Raw genomic sequence first — 23,518 nt, forward strand, 5'->3', positions numbered from 1 at the left:
CAGTCGTAAAGAATTTAACCCGCTTTGCGCAGCCCTGGCTAAGAAGCATGTGAAATTCACCCTGCAATTTCCTGCTAATATGGCATCTTGGCAAAATGCATCTTTTTGATGAATTGCAGAAGGCAAAAGATTTTGTCGCCTCATAATTTCATCGATCTTCCAAAATGAAAGGATTTTTGTCATTTGCTGGTACTTCATTTCATCTAGCTAATTTACTGTTGTTTTTTTCTTTTTCTGTGCGTGTTATTGTTCTTACTGGTATGGAAATAAAGGTTTTTTTTGTACGAAAGTTCCACCTACATCAGAGGCGAGTTTACCCTGCTGGACAATGGGCCCCAGCAGGGTCGGCCTGTAAGGCCACAACAGTGTAGATACATCAGATTTCTGCAGCAGATGACCCTGTTGTACAGTTCGGCAGGGGAGAGTCTACAACAGAATAGATGTGAGCATTCCTTTTGGGCACTTGCTGGCTGGCCCTTAACCCGACAGTGTATCAATGGAATGACAGCATTGCTGTAGGACTACCAGGTGGAGTCATACTGGAGATGACTCCCCTCGGCCCAGGCATGATTATGGAGTTAGCTTTTGGTAGAGAGACATTTTGGCCTCCCATCCATCATTTTAGGGTCTCAACGTCTTGCTATATTTTTGGGAGGAGTCGCACTAGATGTGATTCAGGGAGTGCAGAGAACATTTATTTACCATTTAAGTTTTTCTTTATTGCAATCCAGAAGGAATGTTATCAATGTTTATTCAAGGATGCTCACTAAAAGGGAAATTTGTAGTAATAAGCTCTTCTTATTTGCAGTTAGGGTTCACTTTCTGGTTCTCTTTATAGGTGACATTATGGTTCCAGTTCTTACACAAATATTGGGTATGGTTTCAGTGTTGATTACGAGTACTTTTTATTTTGTTTTTTTTTCTCTCTCTTGTGGTATTGTGTGAAAATGTGTTTGGGAGATGGTAGCTGTCCACATAATAGACATACCTCATGATCGTCAAGGCATTCTGTTGGAGCAGGACGACAGTTATAGGGAATGTGGAGGAAAGAGGGAGGATGGGAAATTGGAGTCTGCAGAATTTAGCAGATTTGGGGCAAAGAGAATACATTGCTTCTAAAAATGTGGGGTTGGTTTTGTTCGAGTTAGAACCATTAAGGGTCGGGTTAGGACTGTTCAGCTTGGAGAAGAGACAGCCGAGGGGGAATATGATAGAGGTATTTAAAATCATGAGAGGTCTAGAAAGGGTAAATATGAATCAGTTATTTACTCTATCAGATAATAGAAGGACTAGGGGGCATTCCATGAAGTTAGCATGTAGCACATTTAAAACTAATCAGAGAAAATTTTTTTTTACTCAACACACAATTAAACTCTGGAATTTGTTGCCAGGGGATGTGGTTAGTGCAGTGGGTGTAGCTGGGTTTAAAAAAGGTTTGGATAAATTCTTGGAGGAGAAGTCCTTTACCTGCTAATAATCAAGTTGACTTAGAAAATAGCTACTGCTATTACTAGCATCAGTAGCATGGGATATACTTAGTTTTTGGGTACTTGCCCAGTACTTATAGCCTGGATTGGCCACTGTTGGAAACAGGATGTGGGGCTTGATGGACCCTTGGTCTGACCCAGTATGGCATGTTCTTATGGGTGTAGGACATGGACTACTATGGGCGACACTGTGGGTCAAGGCTGGATGGCCCATAGGGACTGGGATAAAACATTTTTATTCTCTTCTCCGTATTCTCTGAGGACTGGGTGACTCTGTTAGATTGATATCGTTGAATGTTAATGGCCTTGGTACACCTATTAAAAGAGCAAAAATATTTCAGGAACTAAAAAGACACAGAGCAGATATTGCTTGTATCCAAGAAACTCATTTATCAGAATTAGGGTGTCATTCATCAAATCGCATTAGGGCATTATCACAGGCTTTAGGGCGATAACACTCACGATAATGCCATAACGCATGCGATAAATATCGCATCGCAAAATGTGTATGCAAATTTGAAGAATTTATTCACGTGGGGAGGGGTTTGGGCAGAATAAATAGAAATGAGGGCAGCTTAATGTTGCATGCAATAACGTAATGCATGCTAGCGCAGTAATGCCAGAAATAACTACATCTATTTATTGGCATTATGCCTGTAATAGCTGTACATTACTGCTGAACTAGGATTTATGATAAAAATCAAGAGAGATAGAGAGAGCCTCCCTGGAGATCCACTGATTTGTGAACTTTTTATACCACTGTAAGAGGGGGTATTATGAACTCGGGATGAGGTTTGAGGGTGAGTTGTATTTTGGGGGGCAGTTTAACATGTATAGTCATATGTATGAACAGCACAGGAACCATCAGTGAAGATTTAATGTGATTTGGAGGGATGAAAGTTGAAAGAAGAATAGGTATGTACCATGTTCTTTCTACCTACCTTGATTGCAGCTAGGTAGATAGTGCATCAAACTAGGTAGAGAGAAATGGAACAAATGTACTCGTCTCTCACATTTCATCATTCCAAATCACATTAAATCTTCACTGATGATGCTGATGTACATATGACTGTGCATGTAAAATAGCTCCCTAGAACCCACACCACCCCACAAACTTCACTCCGAGTTACTAGTGCCCCCACTTACAGTGGTATAAATAGTTAACTATTTTATGAGCCTCTACAGAGGCTCTCTCTCTCCCTCTCTCCCTCCTCCTCCTTCTCCCCACCCCCCATAGCAGCACATCCCCAGTCCCCAATATGTGTGATAAATTTAAATGCATGTTGCAGTAAAATAGCTATGCAATGCAGTACCTGGAAAGTTACCCTAACCACACCCCCATTATTTTATCACAGGTGCTAGTCTCACAAAGTTTATAGCAAAATGATGAATCTAGGCCTTAGAGAATAAAAAGCTAAAGCATGACTGGGTAGGATCGTGTTATTATTCAGAAGTATCAGACAAGAAAGCTGGGGTGGCCATTCTTTTTCACAAGAATATTATTTTCCAGATTCTCAAGGAAATTTGGGATCCAGAGGGAAGATTTTTGATCCTTGTAGGGAAACTTAAGGTCAGGGAGGTAACTATTTGCAATTTATATGGCCCCAATGAATATAAACTTTTTTTTTTTTGGAGAAAATTGTACAGTTTCTACTTATATATGAGAAGTTGGCTTCTCCTTGCAGGGGACTTTGTGTGCATGACCCCTTGTTGGACAATTTTCTATCCCAGGGTCTTTGAGTCGATACTAAGGGCATCACATATATATGCCATAGTTTAAGAGTATTAGACTTTTGGAGAGTTTAAAATCCAGAAATGAAAGATTTCACCCATGTCTCACAAGCGCACACATCTCTTTCAAGAATTGATTACGTTTTAGGCTCCCAGGAATTATTTCCTAGGATAAGTCTGGCAAAGATAGGTACCGCAAGCCTCTGATCATGAACCTATCTGGATTGAATTCCATCTGGTAGATCCAGAAGGCAGTGCAGCTCTTTTGAAATTCCTGGCTTTTCTCCGAGATGATAAAAAATTTCAACTATTCCTCCAGACAAAATGGAAAGATTTTGCCTTACAGAATGCCACTCATGCTGCTACTCCTGGCCTTTTTTGGGAGTCCAGCAAGGCAGTGCTTAGGGGAGAGATAATTGCTTTTTTGAAAGGGAGGAATGCTTAGTCGAATAAAATAATACTTCATTTAGAAGCAAAGCTGAAGTTGGCTAAATACAAAATAATAATGCGTTTGTCCAAATCCACTGAGTATCTTAATATTTTAGAGAGTTTAAATGCTTGTCTCCATCAAAGAGTACAAAGAATGTTGCAAAATTCTGAACATAATCTTTTTCAATTCAGTAACAAAGCTGGGAAACCTGCCAAATGCAGTCCGAGTATGGAACGAGAAAACTTACATAGAGAGGGTTAAAACCCCTCAAGATACTTAGGCCATTAACCGATCTGACATATGTGAAACCCTCTGTCTGTTTTATGAGTCCCTTATGAGGATTGGGTGGGAAGAACAATGAAGAGATGTTTTTTCATAACCTTCGCTTACCTACTATTATGGAGACATAATTGGAATTTCTCAACAGACCTATACAGACCTTTGAGATCCTGAATGTGATAGCTTTCTGGGCAGACTAGATGGACCATTTTGGTCTTTTTCTGCTGTCATTACTATGTTACTATATGTATATTATAAGTAAACCCAACAAAGATCCGGGCCCAGACAACTTTTCTAATGATTACTACAACATTTTAAAGGACTATATTACCAGGTCCCTGCAAAATTTCTTTGCAGCTGCTCTGAAGCAAGAGCAGTTCCCTAGGGATTTTAACAGTGCCCACATTACTATTTTAGCTAAGCCAGGTAAGGACCCAGCCTTACCAGCATCATATAGGCCTATCGCCCTATTACATTGTGACTTGAAGATCTTCGCAAAAATCTTGGCTGACTAAGCTTAGTGATGCCTACAATTATTTCCTCCCACCAAGTAGGGTTTGTTAAGGGTAGAACAGCGGGAATGCATATTATTAAATTAATTACAGCCATGACCTATTGCAGGAACAGGGGAATACCAGCAATAGCGGTCAGCTTCGACTCTGAAAAAGCTTTTGACCAGGTTTCATGGCCGAATATATTTTCCGCCATATATATTTTTTATATCCCAGGGGATATAAAATATCTCTCTTCTCTATAAAAATCCGATGTCACATATCTTAGAAAATGGAGGAAAATCTGCTCCCTTCCTAATAAATATAGGTGTAAGGCAAGGGTGTCCACTCTCTCCACTCTTATATCTGATTTCTATCGATCCCCTCCTCTGTAAAATTGCTGAGGACAATTCAGAATTATTTGGAAGTGGGAACCACATCCTTCAAAATAGTCACCTTTGCTGATGATGTATTAATTTTCTTACTCACTCAATGACCACTGTGACTAAAATCTTGGTTCACCAAACTAGTTTCGGGAAATTTGCAGGTTTGAAGATTAACCAAGATAAATTGGAAACTTTAGATGTTTCGGGAAATTTACAGCAGTTGTGGGTAGGAACCTTTCCTCTTCTCTGGGTTCACTCAGAAATGAAATACTTGGGAGTCAGGAACCCTGAAGACGTTCATTCTCTCTACAAGGTGAATGTGTCAATGCTAATCCGGCGTACACAGGGAAATGTGAAGCAATAGATACAACTGCCCCTTAACACTTTCTGGTAGGATCCACTTGCTGAAAATGATAGAGATACCCAAATGGTTGTGCCTAATGCAGATGCTGCCCATCTGGTTATCGCGGAAGGATCTAAAGGAAATAGGTCTTTCAGAACTTTTCTTTGGCACGGGAAAAAGGCAAGGCTTCCACTAAACTTTTTACAACTACCATTGTTACGCAGTGGGTTGAATTGTCCTAATTTACAGCATTATAACCTAGCCTGTATGTTAAGGCTTATCAATGATTGGCTTATGTGGACAAGTGCAAGATGTTGCATATAGGGAAAAATAACCCTTGCTGTAGTTACACGATGTTAGGTTCCATATTAGGAGCTACCACCCAGGAAAAAAGATCTAGGCATCATAGTGGATAATACTTTAAAATTGTCGGCTCAGTGTACTGCAGCAGTCAAAAAAGCAAACAGAATGTTAGGAATTATTAGGAAGGGAATGGTTAATAGAACGGAAAAATGTCATAATGCCTCTATATCGCTCCATGGTGAGACCGCACCTTGAATACGTAATAACAATTCTGGTCGCCGCATCTCAAAAAAGATATAGTTGCAATGGAGAAGGTACAGAGAAGGGCAACCAAAATGATAAAGGGGATGGAACAGCTCCCCTATGAGGAAAGGCTGAAGAGGTTAGGGCTGTTCAGCTTGGAGAAGAGACAACTGAGGGGCGATATGATAGAGGTCTTTAAGATCATGAGAGGTCTTGAACAAGTAGATGTGACTCGGTTATTTTCACTTTCGAATAATAGAAGGACTAGGGGGCATTCCATGAAGTTAGCAAGTAGCACATTTAAGACTAATCGGAGAAAATTCTTTTTCACTCAACGCACAATAAAGCTCTGGAATTTGTTGCCAGAGGATGTGGTTAGTGCAGTTAGTGTAGCTGGGTTCAAAAAAGGTTTGGAGAAGTCCATTAACGGCTATTAATCAAGTTTACTTGGGGAATAGCCACTGCTATTAATTGCATCAGTAGCATGGGATCTTCTTGGTGTTTGGGTAATTGCCAGGTTCTTGTGGCCTGGTTTGTTGGAAACAGGATGCTGGGCTTGATGGACCCTTGGTCTGACCCAGCATGGCAATTTCTTATGTTCTTATGGGTACTACCTATTTTCCCTGAATGAATACTTACAGGTATGGTTTGGTAAGCAATCATTTCCTTCCAATTTACAGTTGGAGTTGAGAGATGCCTCGAATGACCTTAAGACCTATATGCTGGTGAGTTTGTGTAGACAAGCTTGGTCCTTTTTCTGTAAATTTTCTGGTCAACAAGGGACCTTGTCTGCTCGTTTGCCTATATGTGGGAATCCCCATTTTTCCCCTGGGGAAGAGCATGGTGTGTTTAAAGAATGGGGAAAAAAGGAGTAGTATATATCTAACAAATTTTTATGGATAATGCCAACACTTTACATAGTTTCTAGGATCTACAACTTAAATATCAGCTGTCCCATAAAGATTATTTTGCTTATTTGCAATTCAGACACTATATCCTGAACTTGCTTACTAAAAATCCATGCTTAGGGACAGGAGGTAAACTAGATTTGGTTTTACTAGGAGATAATTTGTGGAAATCCTGATTTAGATGATCAGCAAGACTTCCAAAATATTAATTCATTGTCTCGATGGGCCAGAAGTCAAACTAACAAAGTTATTATTATTTCAAACATATCTCAGAGATCACAGAAAACGTGGTATTAAGGGAGACACAATTCAAATTTATTTGGCAGGTTTACATATCACAGACTAGAGAATTCAAGGCTAAGATTTGTCAATCTCCTAGTTGCGCGAAATGCGGAGCAAAGTGCAATGATTGTGTTCATGGTTTCTGGCAATGTCCAAAAATGTATTCCTTTTGGAGGGCTATGGCCAAAAGATGCTCCACGATAGTGGGTTCTCCACTACCTATCTGACTGTTTGACATTTATAACACTTAATCTCCCCTGCACTTACCATACAACAGAAATTATTTTTAGACAAGGCAGGGGTAATAGTAAAGAAGACAAAGCTGGTTGAATCGGGCAAGACAACCCATTGGGAAAAGCGGATGACAAAGTTACTTGCAAGTGTCTTACAACAAAATCGCTTTCCAAGTCCAAATGAGAAGCCATGCTCAAGCTCTGGCAATCATTTATAGATGCACTACCCATAGTGATTCAAAATGTAATCCTAAACTTATAAGCTGATTTTCAACTGTTTTAAGCTACACTCCCCTAGAAAGAACATCACGGTTTTCTCTGACAGACTCCAATAGTTATTGGTATATTTTATTAGTTATTGGTTTAATTTCTATCTACAGATATTTGACTAGATGCTGTTATCTTCATTATTATCCTTTGAAAAGCATTTCTAAGGGCAGGGTAGTTGGGAAGGGGAGCAGGGGCAGGATTGCTGGGGTTTTCTTATACCATGTATTGCCGTACTCAGTTACAACTCAAATGATCTCTCTTTTTCTTCGCTAGTTCACTGATTGTTTACGGAAAATTTTAATGTTTTGAATTCCCTGACAAAATATCAATAAACAGATTTGAAAAAACAAAATGATTTATGGCAGTATTTAGGATCGTGATTAAAAAAATAGGATTTGGAATAAAAGAAGTGTGTGATTTTCCCTGAGCATGATTGCCCTTTGTACCTTTCTTCAGAGTGCATGCCATCAGTTAAAGGTTTTTATAATTATTTGAAAGAATTGCTTGCATGACAATCAGCAGAATTTGTAACAGGTTTTACACAAGAGTGAGGATATTTTTAGGGTTATTCTGTACGTTCATGAGTCACAATTTAGATTATCTTCACTTTCAGTGAAACGTGTTCTCCACTCTCATGATGCCTTGATAAGGCCGATGGCATTGGCTGGATAGGATGATTATTAGTGCCCTTCAGTTCAATAAATATAATAGATTGGTAGGATCACAGCTTGTCGCAGCAAAAGAAAAGAAAGGACCAAGAAAACCTCTTGATTTGCTAACCTACCCTCTTTTGGCAAGACTGCTGAACGTCCTCCAGCTCCTCCTCCTTGTCCTCCAGCTCCTTCAGGTGAATCTGCTTCATCCCCTCGATTTCCATCTCAAATCGCAAGCGCATCTGTGAGAAAACGTCCACAGCCCAACAAGATGACACAATCAATTAGGGAAGCATGCTGTTTCAATTCCTTTTTGCCTTTGACACAACAAAATATTAACCAGACAGAAGGGACAACACTTCCAAGGCTAAAAATCAAGATAGATTACCGTGCAGCTTCTCTACTCAGGGAAAAAAGCAGAAGCATAGTTAATACATTTAAACATATTTAGGCCTTGAGCACCACAAAAAAAGATTAAAGTCCTATTAAAGCTATTTTAGTGCTGATATTAAATTTGCATTAGTCCATTAATGGCTCCAGTTCTATGAAACTATCTCTGCGACTGCTCTTGGTTATTATTTTAATACGAGATAATACAGCCATCTGACCATTAATATTCAGCCTAGTGTGATACAGTGCTAAATACCATTAGTGATGGGTAATGTTCTGTGGATTGATGCATGGGCCACAAGGTGTTTTGCTATGATTACAGATAAAGGAGAGGCTGGACATTTGGGAGGCTCTAGTTGCCTATTGTGTATGGCAGTGGTCTGCAAAACTAAAATAAATTCTGCAATATTTATTGCATAAAATTCTAATGAAATGCTCCTCAGTGACGGGAAGTATTGCGTTTGTCTTCTCTCAAACAACATTATTCGTGGAGAAACTGCCAGTAAAATGTGGAGGTCCATATTAGATGCTATCAAAGGTGCATGTTTAATATTTTAAAAATGCATAGCAACCAGAAATAAGAAGGGATGCAAATAATAGCCAAATGGCAAGGTGTCACGGGGAAATATCAGGAGCTGCAAAAAGTCACTGTAATTTTTGCTTATTGAGAGAAATCATTTGGTGGTCCTTCATATTATTAGAAGTATCAGTACTAATGTATTAATAATTATTCTACCCAAGCATCATTAATCAATGAACTAAACCCCAGTATTCAAGTTTAATTGAGCTATTAGAATTATAAGTGCATGGCCAGTCCAGTGGCTTGGCAACAGCGCCAAGCAATGATGTGCAAAAGACCAGGTTTGATTCCTGGTCCCAGGTTCTACTTCCTGGGCCAGTCATGGCTGGGAGTTCTGTAGAAAAGGACACTCAGTCATTGCACAACAGTGACACCTACTGGCCAGACTGAGTATGCACATGGACTGGGTTCCAGAAGGATTCTCGATCTGTGATCCCCATTTTTGGGCAAAGACCTTCACTGCACTATGTAAAGGGGATTAAATATAGGGGGGAAAACCCCGTAGTTGTGAATAAAGGCTCAGTCTACCATAATCCAATAAAGATTGATTCTTATTAATCAGGAAAGGCAAAGGAGAAGGAGCAAAAAAAATAAATAAATAAAGAATTATGAGGACACTTTGGATCTAGTTGGTTAACTCCATAGTTAGTTAGATTCCCTGGGTGAAAACCAGTAAAAGTATAAGCAAATGGCTAAACACACGCTCATACTTTCACACCACCACATACATTAGCCACATAAAAAGAAATGTTCCTGGGGGTGCGATTGGGTTGGAGGAGTAAATTACATGCATAGAATTGACTTTCAAATCTATATGTGTATCTTTGCCCCCATTTCTGTACCCGCAGAAACACAAAGTATGTGAAAATTCATTGTAAGGTGCATGAGTATAAATGTACCCACACACTCTGATACAAGGCAGTTTAGTGGAAATCGGCTCTCGTCAGTGCAAATAATGCAGAAGTATGATGAGTCATGTCCATAGTATGGAATGCATCACCTGACAATAAAGGCACCGCAAAACTTGTACTTAAGACCCTCACACAATGGCGGGCACTGGCACTACCGAATCATTCTGCCTGATATTGTGCCATTTCTATTGCATCACCGAGAGATGCCATAATGCAGCACTTCTGCCCAAGACCTGCCACAGTGAAATATGGTACATCACGATGAACAGCCCTAAATCCTCCACCAGGATCAATGGTCCTAACAACTCTTCTAGTAAAACAAAATGGCCAAGTTCTCTGACATACAAACTCTAAGACTTTACTTATATACACATTCATGACACAGGAAAGATATGTCTATTTCTGGCTGCATTTTGTGATTCTGCATCTAGAACTGCCTGTTTTTTCTTTTTTTGAACTTTTAGAGATATATCTTTTTCATGCATATTGATCTATATTAGAAAGGTGTGCCATTTGGCTTCTACTTTGTTGTTCCATGTTGGGGTAGTTGAGCTCCAATATTCAGCGACACCAATCTGCTCGGGTTTTAGCCCTAATGAATATGCCAAAGACAGATTTGTATACAATTGCGGTATGCATGCAAATCTATCTCATGCATATTCATTAGAGATATCCTGTAAACCTGAGCAGACTGAGGTTGCCTACCTCTTGTGTATTTCCAAAAAAAATCACAAGATGTCAATCACTAAAAATGTATGCCACTGCACTGTTGTCCCCAGAGTCTAAACTTTTCTGCATTAATAACCTTGGGACCATGTGATTTTTCTTTCTGCCTGATCATCCTTCAAATTTAATTTCTTTCATTAATCCTCACAAAGCAATTGGCTTAATGCATTCTGCTTCCTGTACCACTACTTCACAGCCTGAACTCTGTTCCGACTCCTCATGTTCCTTTCAATTCAGTGCTAGTACCACTGGGGCTTCAGAAAGTCATATGTATGTAATTTATTTTTTAATTATGTGACTTAATTAAAGCAGCTGTCAGATTATATCAGCACATTGCAGTCTATCTATGGAGATGCTAAGCTGTGCAAATTACCTGTTCAAGTTGCTGAATGGAATTGTCTTGTTCCTTCAGCAGCTGACTTTGTTCTGTAGTGCTGGCCTCCAGCTCCCACACCCTCTTCCTCAGGGAAGCCACAGAATTCTTATCAAAGGTGTCCGTGGCGGAGAGATCCTTCACTTGAGTCGCTAGTACTTCTATCCTCTTATTCATATTCACAGCTTCTAGTTCTTTTTGCTATAAATAGGAAAAGTTCATTATAGGATAGGTCTGGGTTTGGAGTTCTTTTGTATGTGAGCTGGAGAAGAGGGGAGGGGAGTTAAACCCTTATAGAACTAGGAGAAATAAAAATCAACAAAAACACTGGTGAAACCTTTTTATTGGACTAACATTTCTGACGCTAGCTCTCATGAGACAGCTGGATAACTTGGTTCAGTCTGGTCAGGTCACAGAGCTGTCTTCAAGTTAGCCGGCTATAATTAGTTGGCTAACTTTAAGGTAGCTGGCTATATTCAGTTTATCCGGCTAACTTTGCTATCCAGACTGTGTCTGTTAACCGACTATCTCTGAATATAAGAATTAGTAGGTTAACTTAGCCGGCTAACTCAATTCCTCCCAATTACACCCTCGGAACACCCCTAACTTATCCAGCTAAAATCTATCCACCTAATTTAATAGTTGGCTAGAATTTAGCTGGCTATGTGCCCAAATATTCATTTAGCAGGCTAACTTCTGAGTATGGACCTCATGGATTTGAAGGTGATGTTAAATGCTTTCAAAATTCTCACATGCATCTTTTATCTTCAAAAAGTGAATATAACTTTTTTTTTTTTTCATTAGCGTTAGATAAACCTATAATAAACCACTGAGGGCCTGATTTTTCAATGCTTTTCTGTTCTTACAGGCAAAGAATGGGAGAAAAATGTTAATAAATCAGATCCTGTAGTTTATTAGAGAAAACAATGGTGTTGATTTTTAATCAAAACAGCTTGAATTGCCTTGTTTTCCATTCTGGCAAAGATCTTGCCTGGTTATAAAGTAAATATAAATATTTCGTATCATAAATACAGTAAGTTGATGTTTAAAAAAAAAAAGTTTATCTGCTTTTTGCATTGAAATCTGGGAAGCCCTTTCCTTTGTTTCTCAGAGAAGGGCCCTTATCTGCCTTTTGCTAGAAGTGACAGGTAGCCAGCTTGAACAGTCACTTGAAGGAAATGCCAGACAACAAACTTGCGGTCCATGACAAGCATCTCACCCAAGCCTAGCAGCTGTCACTGAGAAAAGAGTGCACTGCACTGTGATTAATAATCACGATGACACAAGACATTTGCAAGAACCGATAGTTACTTGCACATTCTTCATGCACAAAATGCCACAAGACAGAGGCTGAAAACAAGTAAGTAGCCAACATCCCCGGGATTGTTTTGCAAGCTGATAGCTCTTATACCGGGCCAAAGCAAGAATAAGTCAGAGATGGCAGAGCACATTAGCTTTCAAGAACACATAGGTCCTTTCTTTGGATGTGACTTGCACGGATGTGGAGCTCAGTTAACTACTGCACCTCCGTGTCCGCAAAGAATTCACTCTTCCTCCTTAGCACCAAAATGGCTACTAGAATTCTGCTCAACAATAGCCACTGAAGCTATTTTTCTGGAGGCATGAGGCAAACTCCTCAAGCTTCAACACGTTATCAAGACAGGTCTGAACACAAATTTAGAGGCCAGTTGGGACATAGGCTACATATAGTAGTGGGTTCCATGGCAGTATGAACAGTGACGTATCTCTTATTTCTTACTCAGCTGTGCTGCACTGAGACGCTCTTTGCTACCATAAAATAATTTAACATGGGGCTTCAAAAGCCCTCTTGCTGTAAGCGCAGAGGATGCGAAAGCAATAGCATTGGACATATTTAGCAAAAACGGCAGTTTTCTGTGTTTTTGCTCTGTCTCTTTTCTCTTTTCGGTATCATTCATAAATGTGGCTACTCTTATTCGGATTTCTTTTACCTCCAGTTTGTGCTGATGTTTTGCAAGCTCCCATCCGCAGGTTGTGTTTTCCTGGGTCACTTTTTCACGAAGACTCTTTTCAAAGGCACATTCCCCCAAGGCTTGAGCTAACTGCATATCAAACCTGCCACACAGAACATTCGCATTACACCTCTTCAAAACACAGGCTGCTAATGGGATCAGTGCTGCAGATAAATGTTATTTGAGGATCGGAGGTGACCAATAAAGCAGCCTCTGGCAAATCTATTCACTTGGCTGAGCTCTTTTTAAAAACGCTTTTGTCTGTGCGTGCTAGGGGGACGGTTTTTAATGATCCTCCCAATAAAAAGCGATAAAATATCTGGATGCCCAGGGAGTGCCAGGAGGATTTTGATACTTATCTAAAATCAAAGAGCCAGATTCATAAAAATAAAGTAATTTCAATTGTGTATTGAAATGTGTATTGCCTGCATTCAGCCCTTCATCTAAAGCAGTTTGTCACTTTTCACCCAACAAACGACGACCATAAAATTACAGTTATTAAATTGAACTAGTTTAGTGTGAAAAAATTGCATGCAGTAGGGCGAAACCTGCATTTAATGCTAAAGAATTCCTTTGGTAAGAAAGTCAATTTTAACAAACATGAGACCTTGACCTTGTCTGGAGGGAGCTATTCTTATAAAACATATCAGCTTAGATTTTTTTTTTTTTGGGCAAGGGGTAGGGTCAGACTTGGAGGGAGGGACACATTCAGCTGCTGCACATTACTATGGATAAGGCAGTTCAGAATAGTTATCATCTGAACTGATATCCATCAATAGTTGTTGCCCTACTGCAAGGCTATTTAATTCTATTTCCTGAGGGCCTGGACTGATCTGCTTTTCCAGGTACATAAAATGCAAATCAACCCGGTCCTTAAACCGGAGGCATGCCAGTATAATCTCATGAATATTCATAGTGGCTAACGAGGCTTGCATTGTGCTTCCTAGAAGGCATGGGGGTAACCTGCATAGAGTAGCAGTAACAGCCCTAACGGCAGTGGTCCAGCTTTGGGAGGATGAGTCAAGGACATGAGGAATGGGGGGGGGGGGGGGGGGGGGGGGGTATTGGGCTCCATATGGGAATTTTAGTTCATACACACCAAAGGTGGACAAAATGCTACTGGGCAGACTGAATAGGTCCTTTCCTATGCTACTGTGATGCCAGTCAGGTCATTATGTGCCATCGTGCTGTAACGCTGGCTGTCATTATTGGAGAGATGTCCTGACTATTGCTTAGAAGCACCCAGTGATTGTTTTGCACCCACAGTTGCGTTACGGTCACATGGTTTCTAGCCCATACTCAGGGAGGGCCATTTTCAAAACCATTTATGTTTGCGAATAGCGATTTTTGTGCATCTCAAAATTGCCATCCCACATTCAGAGAAGACATTCCCAACTCTGAGGGACGGGGAGTCATGTTTGGGTCTTGAGGGGGGGAAGGGAGGAAGAGGAAAATACATACATAGATTGCCTTTTGAAATGTATGCACATCACTGTTGATGAAAAATAACCCACGGAAAAAAAACGGGTGTAAAATGTCTGCAGGCATTTTGTAGCCATAGAAAATTTCAAAGCAAAAGAATACGCACACTTTCACTTTGAACACTGGGGCAATATTTGCACATTAAAGGTACCAAAATGCATGGTTTCAAAATTGCTCCCTTTATTCTAGTTCTGCCACCTTAAGGTCATACTGTGGTGCTGTTTGGAAATAATATTCAAAAGCATTGCCACATATAAAATCTATTTTTATGCATCTGAATTGGCTTTTTGGAAATTAACCCTGGCAGTTGTAGTATAAAGAATAAGATATGCGTGGAAGCGTTTTTGCATGGACCTTTCTGCAAACTGGCACTCCTGGAGGCAGAGCTGGGGCTGGGAAATCATTTGTGTGTGCATTGAAATGTCCATGGGGACATTTACATCCACTGTCAAGCAGATTTCAATGTGCGCTTCGGTGCTATGCTAAGGTCCGGATTTGCTCAGAAATGTGGATTTCAACCCTGCATGTGCTATTATACAATTACCCTCAACCATGTTTAAAAGTTGATAACTCAGCAGACATTTAGAAATGACTCTAGATTAGAATCTAGCAGTGAATCACTGGGAAGCAGAGCTGAATTTATTTATTTATTTTTTTTAACAACTCTAGTAACAAGAAAGCCATGAATTGAAAGCTGTGATAATGGGTTACAGCGACCAATATTTAGTTTCAGTTGCCTAGAAGTACTGTAGCAAGCCAGTAAATATTGTAGCTAATAAAATGTCCCAGCTTTGTAAATGAACATTCCTAGCAACTCTACAAATACTGTTTGTTTAATTAGTCCTTCTGTTGTTTTTTTAAACTAAGTCATACCCCACGTTCAAATGATGAAGACCAATGTATTCGTAGTCAGAATGAATCCACATAAATCTGGGAAATAAAGTTAGTGATGTACTTTGGCACAACAGGAATTAACCGAATGGCATCTTCCACACCCAGCTTTGGTATAAATCATATGGAGCTCTTAAATTGCATGCAACCTTTCTTCAATCCTCAAGTTCAACATCAACCCCCGACATGACTGCTGCTGACCCTTTAGATACAGATCTATCCAGGCCTAGATTTGACAATAGGCACACTAGACCTGTGCCCCCAGGAGGCAATAATCTGAGGCAGCAAGCTAACTGAAGAATTGCTGCTTTCCTGCTGTGCTGAATCTCAATTCTCTGCTTTCTTATCAAGCTGTAGGGAACCACAGGGGAGGAGAGGAGGAAGTGAGCAGACAGCATTGTGGGGAGGTTAAGAGGGGTCTGAGCGAGAGTTTGTAGGGCCTGGGAATTGAGAGGGCATCGGCTGCAGCGTATGTGTCTGGGAGTGAAAGAGAAGGAAATGCAGGGAAGGGAAGTAGTGCGGGCTTGAGAGAAAGGAGAGATTGGGAAGGAGGCTGGAGATGGAAGGCAAGGGGGAACCGAGCAGAGCACAGTAGGGACCTTTCCCAACTCCTGGTTCCCTCCCTAGAATTCAAATCTTTCTTCCTATGATTTCTGATTCTATCCCCCAGATCCTGAAACCTCCCATCCATCCTACCTCACCCTTCTCCCAGACCCACTGTCAAATTCAATGGGAATTTCGTGTAGTGATGCAGTGCCTTGGTTCTATCCCTAGGCTGACATATCATTCCTTTTTTACTTCGCCTTCATAAAATTGAGGTTTAAGAGCAGCCCATTTTCCAGAGTACCCAGGTCATAGTGAGTGAATGGTGGTGGAGACTTCAGGTGCCTTTAGTGTACATAATACAATTCAGATCACTAAACAGCTGTAGATTCTCATGGATTACCATGGCCAGCACCATGTCAAGCATTGGGAACTTGTTAGTGCAAATCAATTACAGAAATCCACCTCTTTCTCAGAAACCTGTGCTATGAAGTCAGAATGTATTTCAGTAATGCAAGAGTTAATGTGAAGGAAATGTCTGCATTATGTAATACAAGTGATTAATGCACATTAACATCTTTGATAATATATCTAAACTAGCTTGCATTAGTGGTAATCAGATGCAAAAGTAGGCTAAAAAGCTTATTACAATGCAGCAATGTGTGTTAAAATGCGCAAAATGTATTGTAGATGCATTAATGCAAAAACTGCATTTCAGGGTGGCCTAGTTAGGTTTTTGGATTCCTACCATATTAACACATGCTTTTATGCATGTATTTTGTTCTGTGTTAACCTGTGCCTCATTTGCATCTCATTAACATCAGCTGTAATATGCATGTTAAACACCTCGTTAGCACATGTTAATAGCTGATGATAATGCATTTTTTTTCACAGTGGCCCATACATTAGCAAGAAAGATGAAAGAAGTGCTAAATTTTAGTAGAAAAATATAAATGTTTTTACATCTTCTCACTGTATCACTGGCATTGGTGATCTGCATCTTCTGTTAAGATGCACAGGTCGTTTAGTTATCAGTATGCAAACTGTATTGAAAACCCATTTGTAGTTTCAGAGGACAAGTCTGTTTACACAGCCTTCTCCATGGCCACGAGAAGCAGTGGCTAAGTCCCAGTGTCCCAGGCTTACTTTCTCTGTTTCTTCTCCAGTTCATGGTTGCGGCTTTGCTGACTTTCCATTAGGACCCGTGTGTCCTCCAGGTCGGAGGTCAGGTGTTTACACTTCCTTTTCATCTGCTGAGCCGTCCGCTTGACACCTTCATAAGCGTTTTGCACCTCGGAGAGCTGTGCACCCAAAAAAAAAAAATCACATAATACATTCATTTCCAGGTCACAGTTTAGGGTCATTAATTCATAAAGGTTATCACTCAGAGGACAGAAGTCCAAAGCAACTTTGAGTGATTCTTCAGCCTTGTTGCTGTATTTGGTGCAAATGTGCCAATTGTTAGGACAGACACATTCCCTGAAAATCTCTCTAGAACGATAGAATATGAATATGACTAAAGGTGTGCAGCATTTGGTGATCTCTGCTGGGTCTCTCAATAGGCAGATATCAACTCAACTAAAATTGCTGCTAAACATTGCATATCTGACCCCTTGTTAGTAAACAGCACTGATCTGGTAGGCTAGTATTGAACTGGTAAAACATATTTTCTATTAAACAGTGATACTAATACCAATGTTATTGCTTTTCTTGTGGTTATTTGCAGATATTTTTTTTATTTGCTGTCATTTATTTGAGGGAGGGGTATTTGTTGCTTTTTGCTAATTATGATGATGATGGTGACGATAATGAAGATTTTGTGAGTGGGATGATGTGTTGAGAGGTGGGGTTGCTTGTTGCCCTACTACCAGATGTGGATACTTCACATATGGTTCTTCTTATTTCTTGAATCCTGGCACTTTTCATTTGTATGTTGATGCAGCTAGTCATCCAGCCAAATGCCAGTATATTAGAACTACAGCTATAGGTACAGGAAGGTTGCTGGATGTACTGTGTTTTAGCTATCGTTCCACCGACCAAGTGTACTAAGTATTTTTCCCATATACTCAGGGACGGTAACATTTAAACAGGCAATCAGGCGCACGTGTGTGCAAGTTTGTCGACCCATGTCCAGAAACGTGTCCATTTTATAACATACATGTTAGAAAATATCCTGTACACACGTACATGTATGTGCAATTTTAAATGGACATGTGCAAATCCCGCATCTACCATGTTATTTGCTATTTTCCCAGTCCATTCCCAGTTCACCCACTTTAGGGATAGGGCTTGCAACTCCCCCTAATTTAGTAGCCTCCCTTCCCACCTATTTGCCCCGACCCTTAAAACCCCACTGATTTTCCTTAATTTTTTTGTTTTAAAAGTTACACGCCATCCATAATAGAAGTAAATGTATGTGGCAGGGGACCCTGGTGTACGCAAGTATGCATAAGTATTTACGCGCACATTTCCTGGCCAGGCTCCGACACGCCTCGCCCTGCCCAGACCACGCCCATGCCCATGCTCCACCCCTTTTGGAAACTTTTTACTTGTGCGCAGCAGGAATACGTGCGTCCTCAGGAGGCTTTTAAAATTCACTTGGCGCACCGGCCCAACTTGTGCGCATATCTCCTGGCTTTTAAAATTTACCTTAAAGAGAGACAATTTTAGAAGCAACTAATATATTTTCATGGACCTTTTGTAACTGTGGATCTTCAAGCCAGCTTTTCAAAGAGAAACTACCCAGATAGTTTCTCTCTGAAAATTAGTTTTGGTGAGTTCCATAAGTACATGGACTCTGCCCAAACGTAGAGCAGGAGCAGGGCTTTGCGCCTGCTTTTACCTTTGGGCAGAGTCTATGTGAAGCTTTGAAAATCAAATCCTGGCACATATTGTCCCCTGACTTCCTTCCTCGCTCTCCCAACCTATAGGATCACCCCCTTTTCCCACGGTTATATCTGGCGACCTTGTGAAACTCTGCAGCTAGAGTTTCTGCTGGGGAGGAAAGGGAGAGGGGAATTCTCAGCTGCAAGGATTTGCCTGGGTAACACCCTTTAAAAATCATTCACAAAATGGAAGGCAACCTTTTCTATAATCTGGCCCCTGAGCCTCTTTTCTTAGCCTATGTAGCCCATTGGGATCCCTGCTAGAGTGTCGCCCTGTAGCAAGGTTATGCATTTAGATATGGAGAGTGGAACAAACTATCTGTTACAAAGCACCCCCATGTGATTTGCTGCAATACCTGTTTCCTATGTCTACGTAAGAGACCCCCTAGAGGAGTTGTGGATTTTTGTGTTACACGTCTAAAGGAGAAATCCTAGACCCAATTCAGTGAGGGATGGATTTCTGGAGATTTAAGAGACTTTCTAACTGTTTTTATTTTTTGAGGTTAAAGAAGATTATTTTGGATCATCAGTTGAAAGGAAGTTTTTTCCATCCTTCCTATCATCTTGTTTTGCTTGGGAACTTATTTCCCAGATGAGGATACTCAACCAATATCCAGAGGAAGCAACGGAGAGAAGTGGCACCCACAAGGTGCTTACAGGGATGGTAACTTTAATTCAGTCGCATGGGCTTACAAGAACATGCGTAGGCTGGCTTGCGCCCATGGACGTGGCCATTTTCTAACATGCGCGCGTATATGCATGCATCTTATAAAATCAGCTGGATGCACGTAAATGTGCGCGCCATTTTATACGGATGCGCTCATGTGCTGCTTCTATAGCATAAGTGGAGGAGATTTTAATATAAACCGCACAGACGCAATTATCAGTTAATCCAGCTCATTCCCACTTTACCCAGTTACAGGATAGGACTTCCTAAGCTCCCTAGCTAACTAACCTCTCTTTTACCCTACCTCCCCCAAACCTTAAAACCTAGCCTAGTTTTTTTTTGTTTTATAACTTAGCACACACCATCTATAGCAGAACCAATGTAACGCGGGAGGGGACCCCGGGCTTGCTTGTGTGCGTAAATACTTAATGAGCTGGTTTCCATTTATTTATTTATTATTTTTATATACCGACATTCGATCTCAATTGAGATATCACACCGGTTTACATTCAGGTACTGTAGGTATTTCCCTGTCCCCAGAGGGCTTACAATCTAAGTTTTGTACCTGGAATGCCCGGATTGCCCATGCCCCGCCCATATCACGCTCATGCCCTGCCTCTTTTTTGGACTTTATCTTTTGCGCACTTCCCGGGAGATAAACGCGTTCACGGACGCTTCTTAAAATATGCACATCTCCCTGATTTGCCACGCTTAGGGGTTCTAAAATCTACCCCTCAATCTATTCCTGCCCGCTATATGCCAGAAAGGAGGTACCTAACTGCTACAAAAGAGGAAACAGAAGAGTGGAAATAAAGAAAAAGATCCAGCAGAGAAGCAGAACTGCATCAGGTACTGTTTACAAGGAACTCTAAACTGGAGGGGAGTATCTGTTGTAATGAGACCCTAGATTTTAAAATGAGAGGCCCCAGCAACAAGGGAGGAGGGACCACACAGGTATTTATTTCAGCATTGTCGATTTACCAGAGAAGACGTACATTCCGTCTATGTCAGATCTCTTTAGTTGCACAAATGCTTCAGAAAAGGCTTTGTGCTGGAAGCCCAGTCAAATGTCCCTCTGGTTCTTTTAATTGCACTTGGTGACTGACATAGTAACAGGTGAATTTTCAAAGGAGTTACACAGTAGCAATTTTTGAAAGCCATTTACGTGTATAAAGTGCACTTATGAGGTAAATCCTATGGGCAATTCAACAGCAAATATTGTAGCAATTTTCAAAAGCCCACTTACACGGGTAAAGTGCATTTACACGCATAAACCCCATTTTTAAGCATGAAAATGCTTTTGAAAATCAGGTCCTTTCTATTTAAAATACACCTAGTGGGCATGTGTGTGCTCCCAATGTTAAGTGGTTACATACACAAGCAAATGTTATTCACATATCTTCCTTAGCAATTTGTCAGCTTTAACACGTGCAGCTAAGCAGATTTTATAACAGGCGCACGTGAAGGAAATAGCCAGTTTGACCACTTAGTCCACCAATTTGCCCAGTCCATCTCTAGGTCATCCAGACCTCTCTGGGTCTTTAGCCAGCACTCCCCCCAGTTTACCCAGACCCCCTCACCCAGTTGTTATAGGCCTAAAATTCATTTTCTTCAGATTTACACCTCATCAAGAGCAGAAGTAAATAAGTGCGGGTAATAGCCGAACGCACGCTTTGGGTCTAGGATTTAAAATCTGTATTTACACATGCAAATGTTGGCCCCGCCCCCTGACACGCCCCTGGCATGCCCTAACTCTGTCCCTTTTTGCCATGCGTTGGATTCCTCAAGCTCACGTATGCGCATATACACACGTAGTTGGGCTGTTGTAAAATACAAGTTGCTCGGGCTTGGCTCGGATAGTCGTGTCTATGGGCCTTTTAACTGTTTGCCTTGGGCCCTGGAGGATATCCTCCTCTCCCACTGCCCCGCCCCTCCCTCAGTGAAGAATCCACTGTACGGGGCTTGAAGAGAGTGCATTCTGACTGTGTGTGTGACTTGGCCCTGATATATTTTGAGACTATGACAAGTCAGAGAAAAAAATAAAAAGAAAATCATATGATGTGGAGTATAATGTTCAGCAGATCAGCATGTGTAATGTTCAGCCAGAATATAAAGTTGTCATTAAAGATTATATGGGCACCTTGAGAAAATAATAAAGGAAGTTCATTGTTCAGACTGTGTGGCCAAGTCTTCCTGGGATGGGCCCTAACTATATCAAAAATAATCTGAACATAACCATCTATAATGTGACACATTCTCTTATACAACATGTGGTACTCTTCTCTTGTGCTTACTAGTGGCATCAACTGCCTGGTATTAATGTGTACACCATACATGCTATTACAAGAAGAAAATACTTTTTTTCCCCAGGATTAGGTCACTAACGATGCTGACTTTCTTCTTTCTAGAAAAGCCCCTCAACCCTAGGTATATCCACATAACTCGCTTTAAATGCTAGCTTCTCTCTGAGTAAATCCTTTATTTTTGTTGTCAGCTTTCCTTATTGACAGCAGCTCTGAAATGTCAGAAGAAATTAATCTGAGCATGTTCAGAAGGTTAAAAGGCCAACATTTTGTTTCATTTCTTTTATTTTGTTTTAAAAATGAATTAAAATGAAACAGGAAACTTTGTTAAAATTTCCATTTCATTTCAAATGAGTGCGCATTCCTAACAAGCTCTGTCAGGTCAAAAACAGGATCTCGAGCTCCGGAATGAATACAAGCCAGTGATAATCAGGCCAGCCCTAGATTTATCAGGTTTGTGTCGCCAATGCCTCTCATTTGTGGCTGTGTCACTTTTGACTCTGATTCTCCAAATACCCCAGATTGAGCTGGGTTCCAATATAATTCATATCAATTTGCACATGCCTGGTTTTGGGACTCCATAGACGTCAACCCTTTGGATCCAAAGGATTTGGATATTTATTAAAAATTCATGCTCGTTTGAAAGAGATACTGCAATTATATTGGAAAATAAAAATAACAAAAGGAAGTTTGCTTATTAAACAGGAAAACTATTTACATATAATGATTCTATTATGTCCTGGACTACCAGTAAACCACTATAGTCAAAATGAGAAAGTACTGTCATTAAAAAGTTGCTTTAAATAAGCAAAATGTTGAGTTAATGAAGCCTGTAATTATAGAATAAGTATATGACACCAAATGGGATGCTTTCTTTTATCCATTCCCCAGGAATGGTTGAATTTTTATTACTATTTAATGTGCCAAAGAAATGTGTTTTTCCTAGGGGAAGCTGACCTAACTTCATTGCCTTTTGTTAGAACTACACTAGCCACTTCTAAAACCTTTCTTTGCTTTGTTATTGGAAATGAAAGAGTAACCTCCCTGAAGTTCCCCCAGTCTCATGAAACATCTGTCCTTGAGGCGCACAGTAATGATGCACTGAATTAAATGTACAAAAGATTATGCTATTGTTTGGTATTTTTAACATTATTTCAGCAGCAGTATGGCGATGTATGCATAATACTCCTGGATGCTCCTGCAGTTGAGGGACTTGGAATCCAACCACAAACACAATGAACAAGCAACATAAAGAACAAACTCACTCAGATTTACAGTTCAGCGATGCCTGAACTTTCTTATTTATCTGCATGAGTTCTCTCCCGGAATAGACCTATTTTATTATTAGATCATTCTGTGCCAAACCCTACCTTTGAACCTCAATCTGGAAGATAACCAAACAAAAATGAATGGTGAATCCCATTCGTTAAGAGGTTCCTGAGTTATGATCGAATGATCGCAAACTCTGAAGCAACCCAACTTTGGTTGTTGCACAGTAAGAGAGCCATTTCCAAAACAATTTCTTACGCCCGTCGGTTGCAGACAGCTGCGACCTCTGTTGCTCTTTTGCAGCTTTGACTCCATGGGGAAGACTTATTTTTATTTATTTATTTATTTAACGCTTTTTTTTATACCGGTATTAGTGGACACATCATACCGGTTTACATTAGAACTGCAGGTGGAAAATACATCAAACAGGTACTGGGTATGGGAAAACAGAGTATAGAGAGACGAGAG

At 40.4% G+C, this 23,518-nt stretch overlaps 1 protein-coding gene across 1 annotated transcript in view; it reads right to left on the minus strand.

Moving 5' to 3' along the window:
* The window catches only part of MYO18B (myosin XVIIIB), an 815,563-nt gene that overhangs the window by 306,722 nt on the left and 485,323 nt on the right, over window positions 1–23,518 (minus strand). The window contains exons 30-33 of the mRNA XM_029619020.1: window positions 17,073–17,227; window positions 12,990–13,113; window positions 11,020–11,220; window positions 8,171–8,281 (exon numbers count right to left, since the gene is read on the minus strand). Of these exons, the coding sequence (XP_029474880.1) occupies window positions 8,171–8,281; window positions 11,020–11,220; window positions 12,990–13,113; window positions 17,073–17,227 (591 nt within the window). The remainder of the gene's footprint in view (window positions 1–8,170; window positions 8,282–11,019; window positions 11,221–12,989; window positions 13,114–17,072; window positions 17,228–23,518) is intronic.

The sequence above is a fragment of the Rhinatrema bivittatum genome, chromosome 11, assembly GCF_901001135.1.
Source record: "Rhinatrema bivittatum chromosome 11, aRhiBiv1.1, whole genome shotgun sequence".
NCBI classification, from domain to species: domain Eukaryota; kingdom Metazoa; phylum Chordata; class Amphibia; order Gymnophiona; family Rhinatrematidae; genus Rhinatrema; species Rhinatrema bivittatum.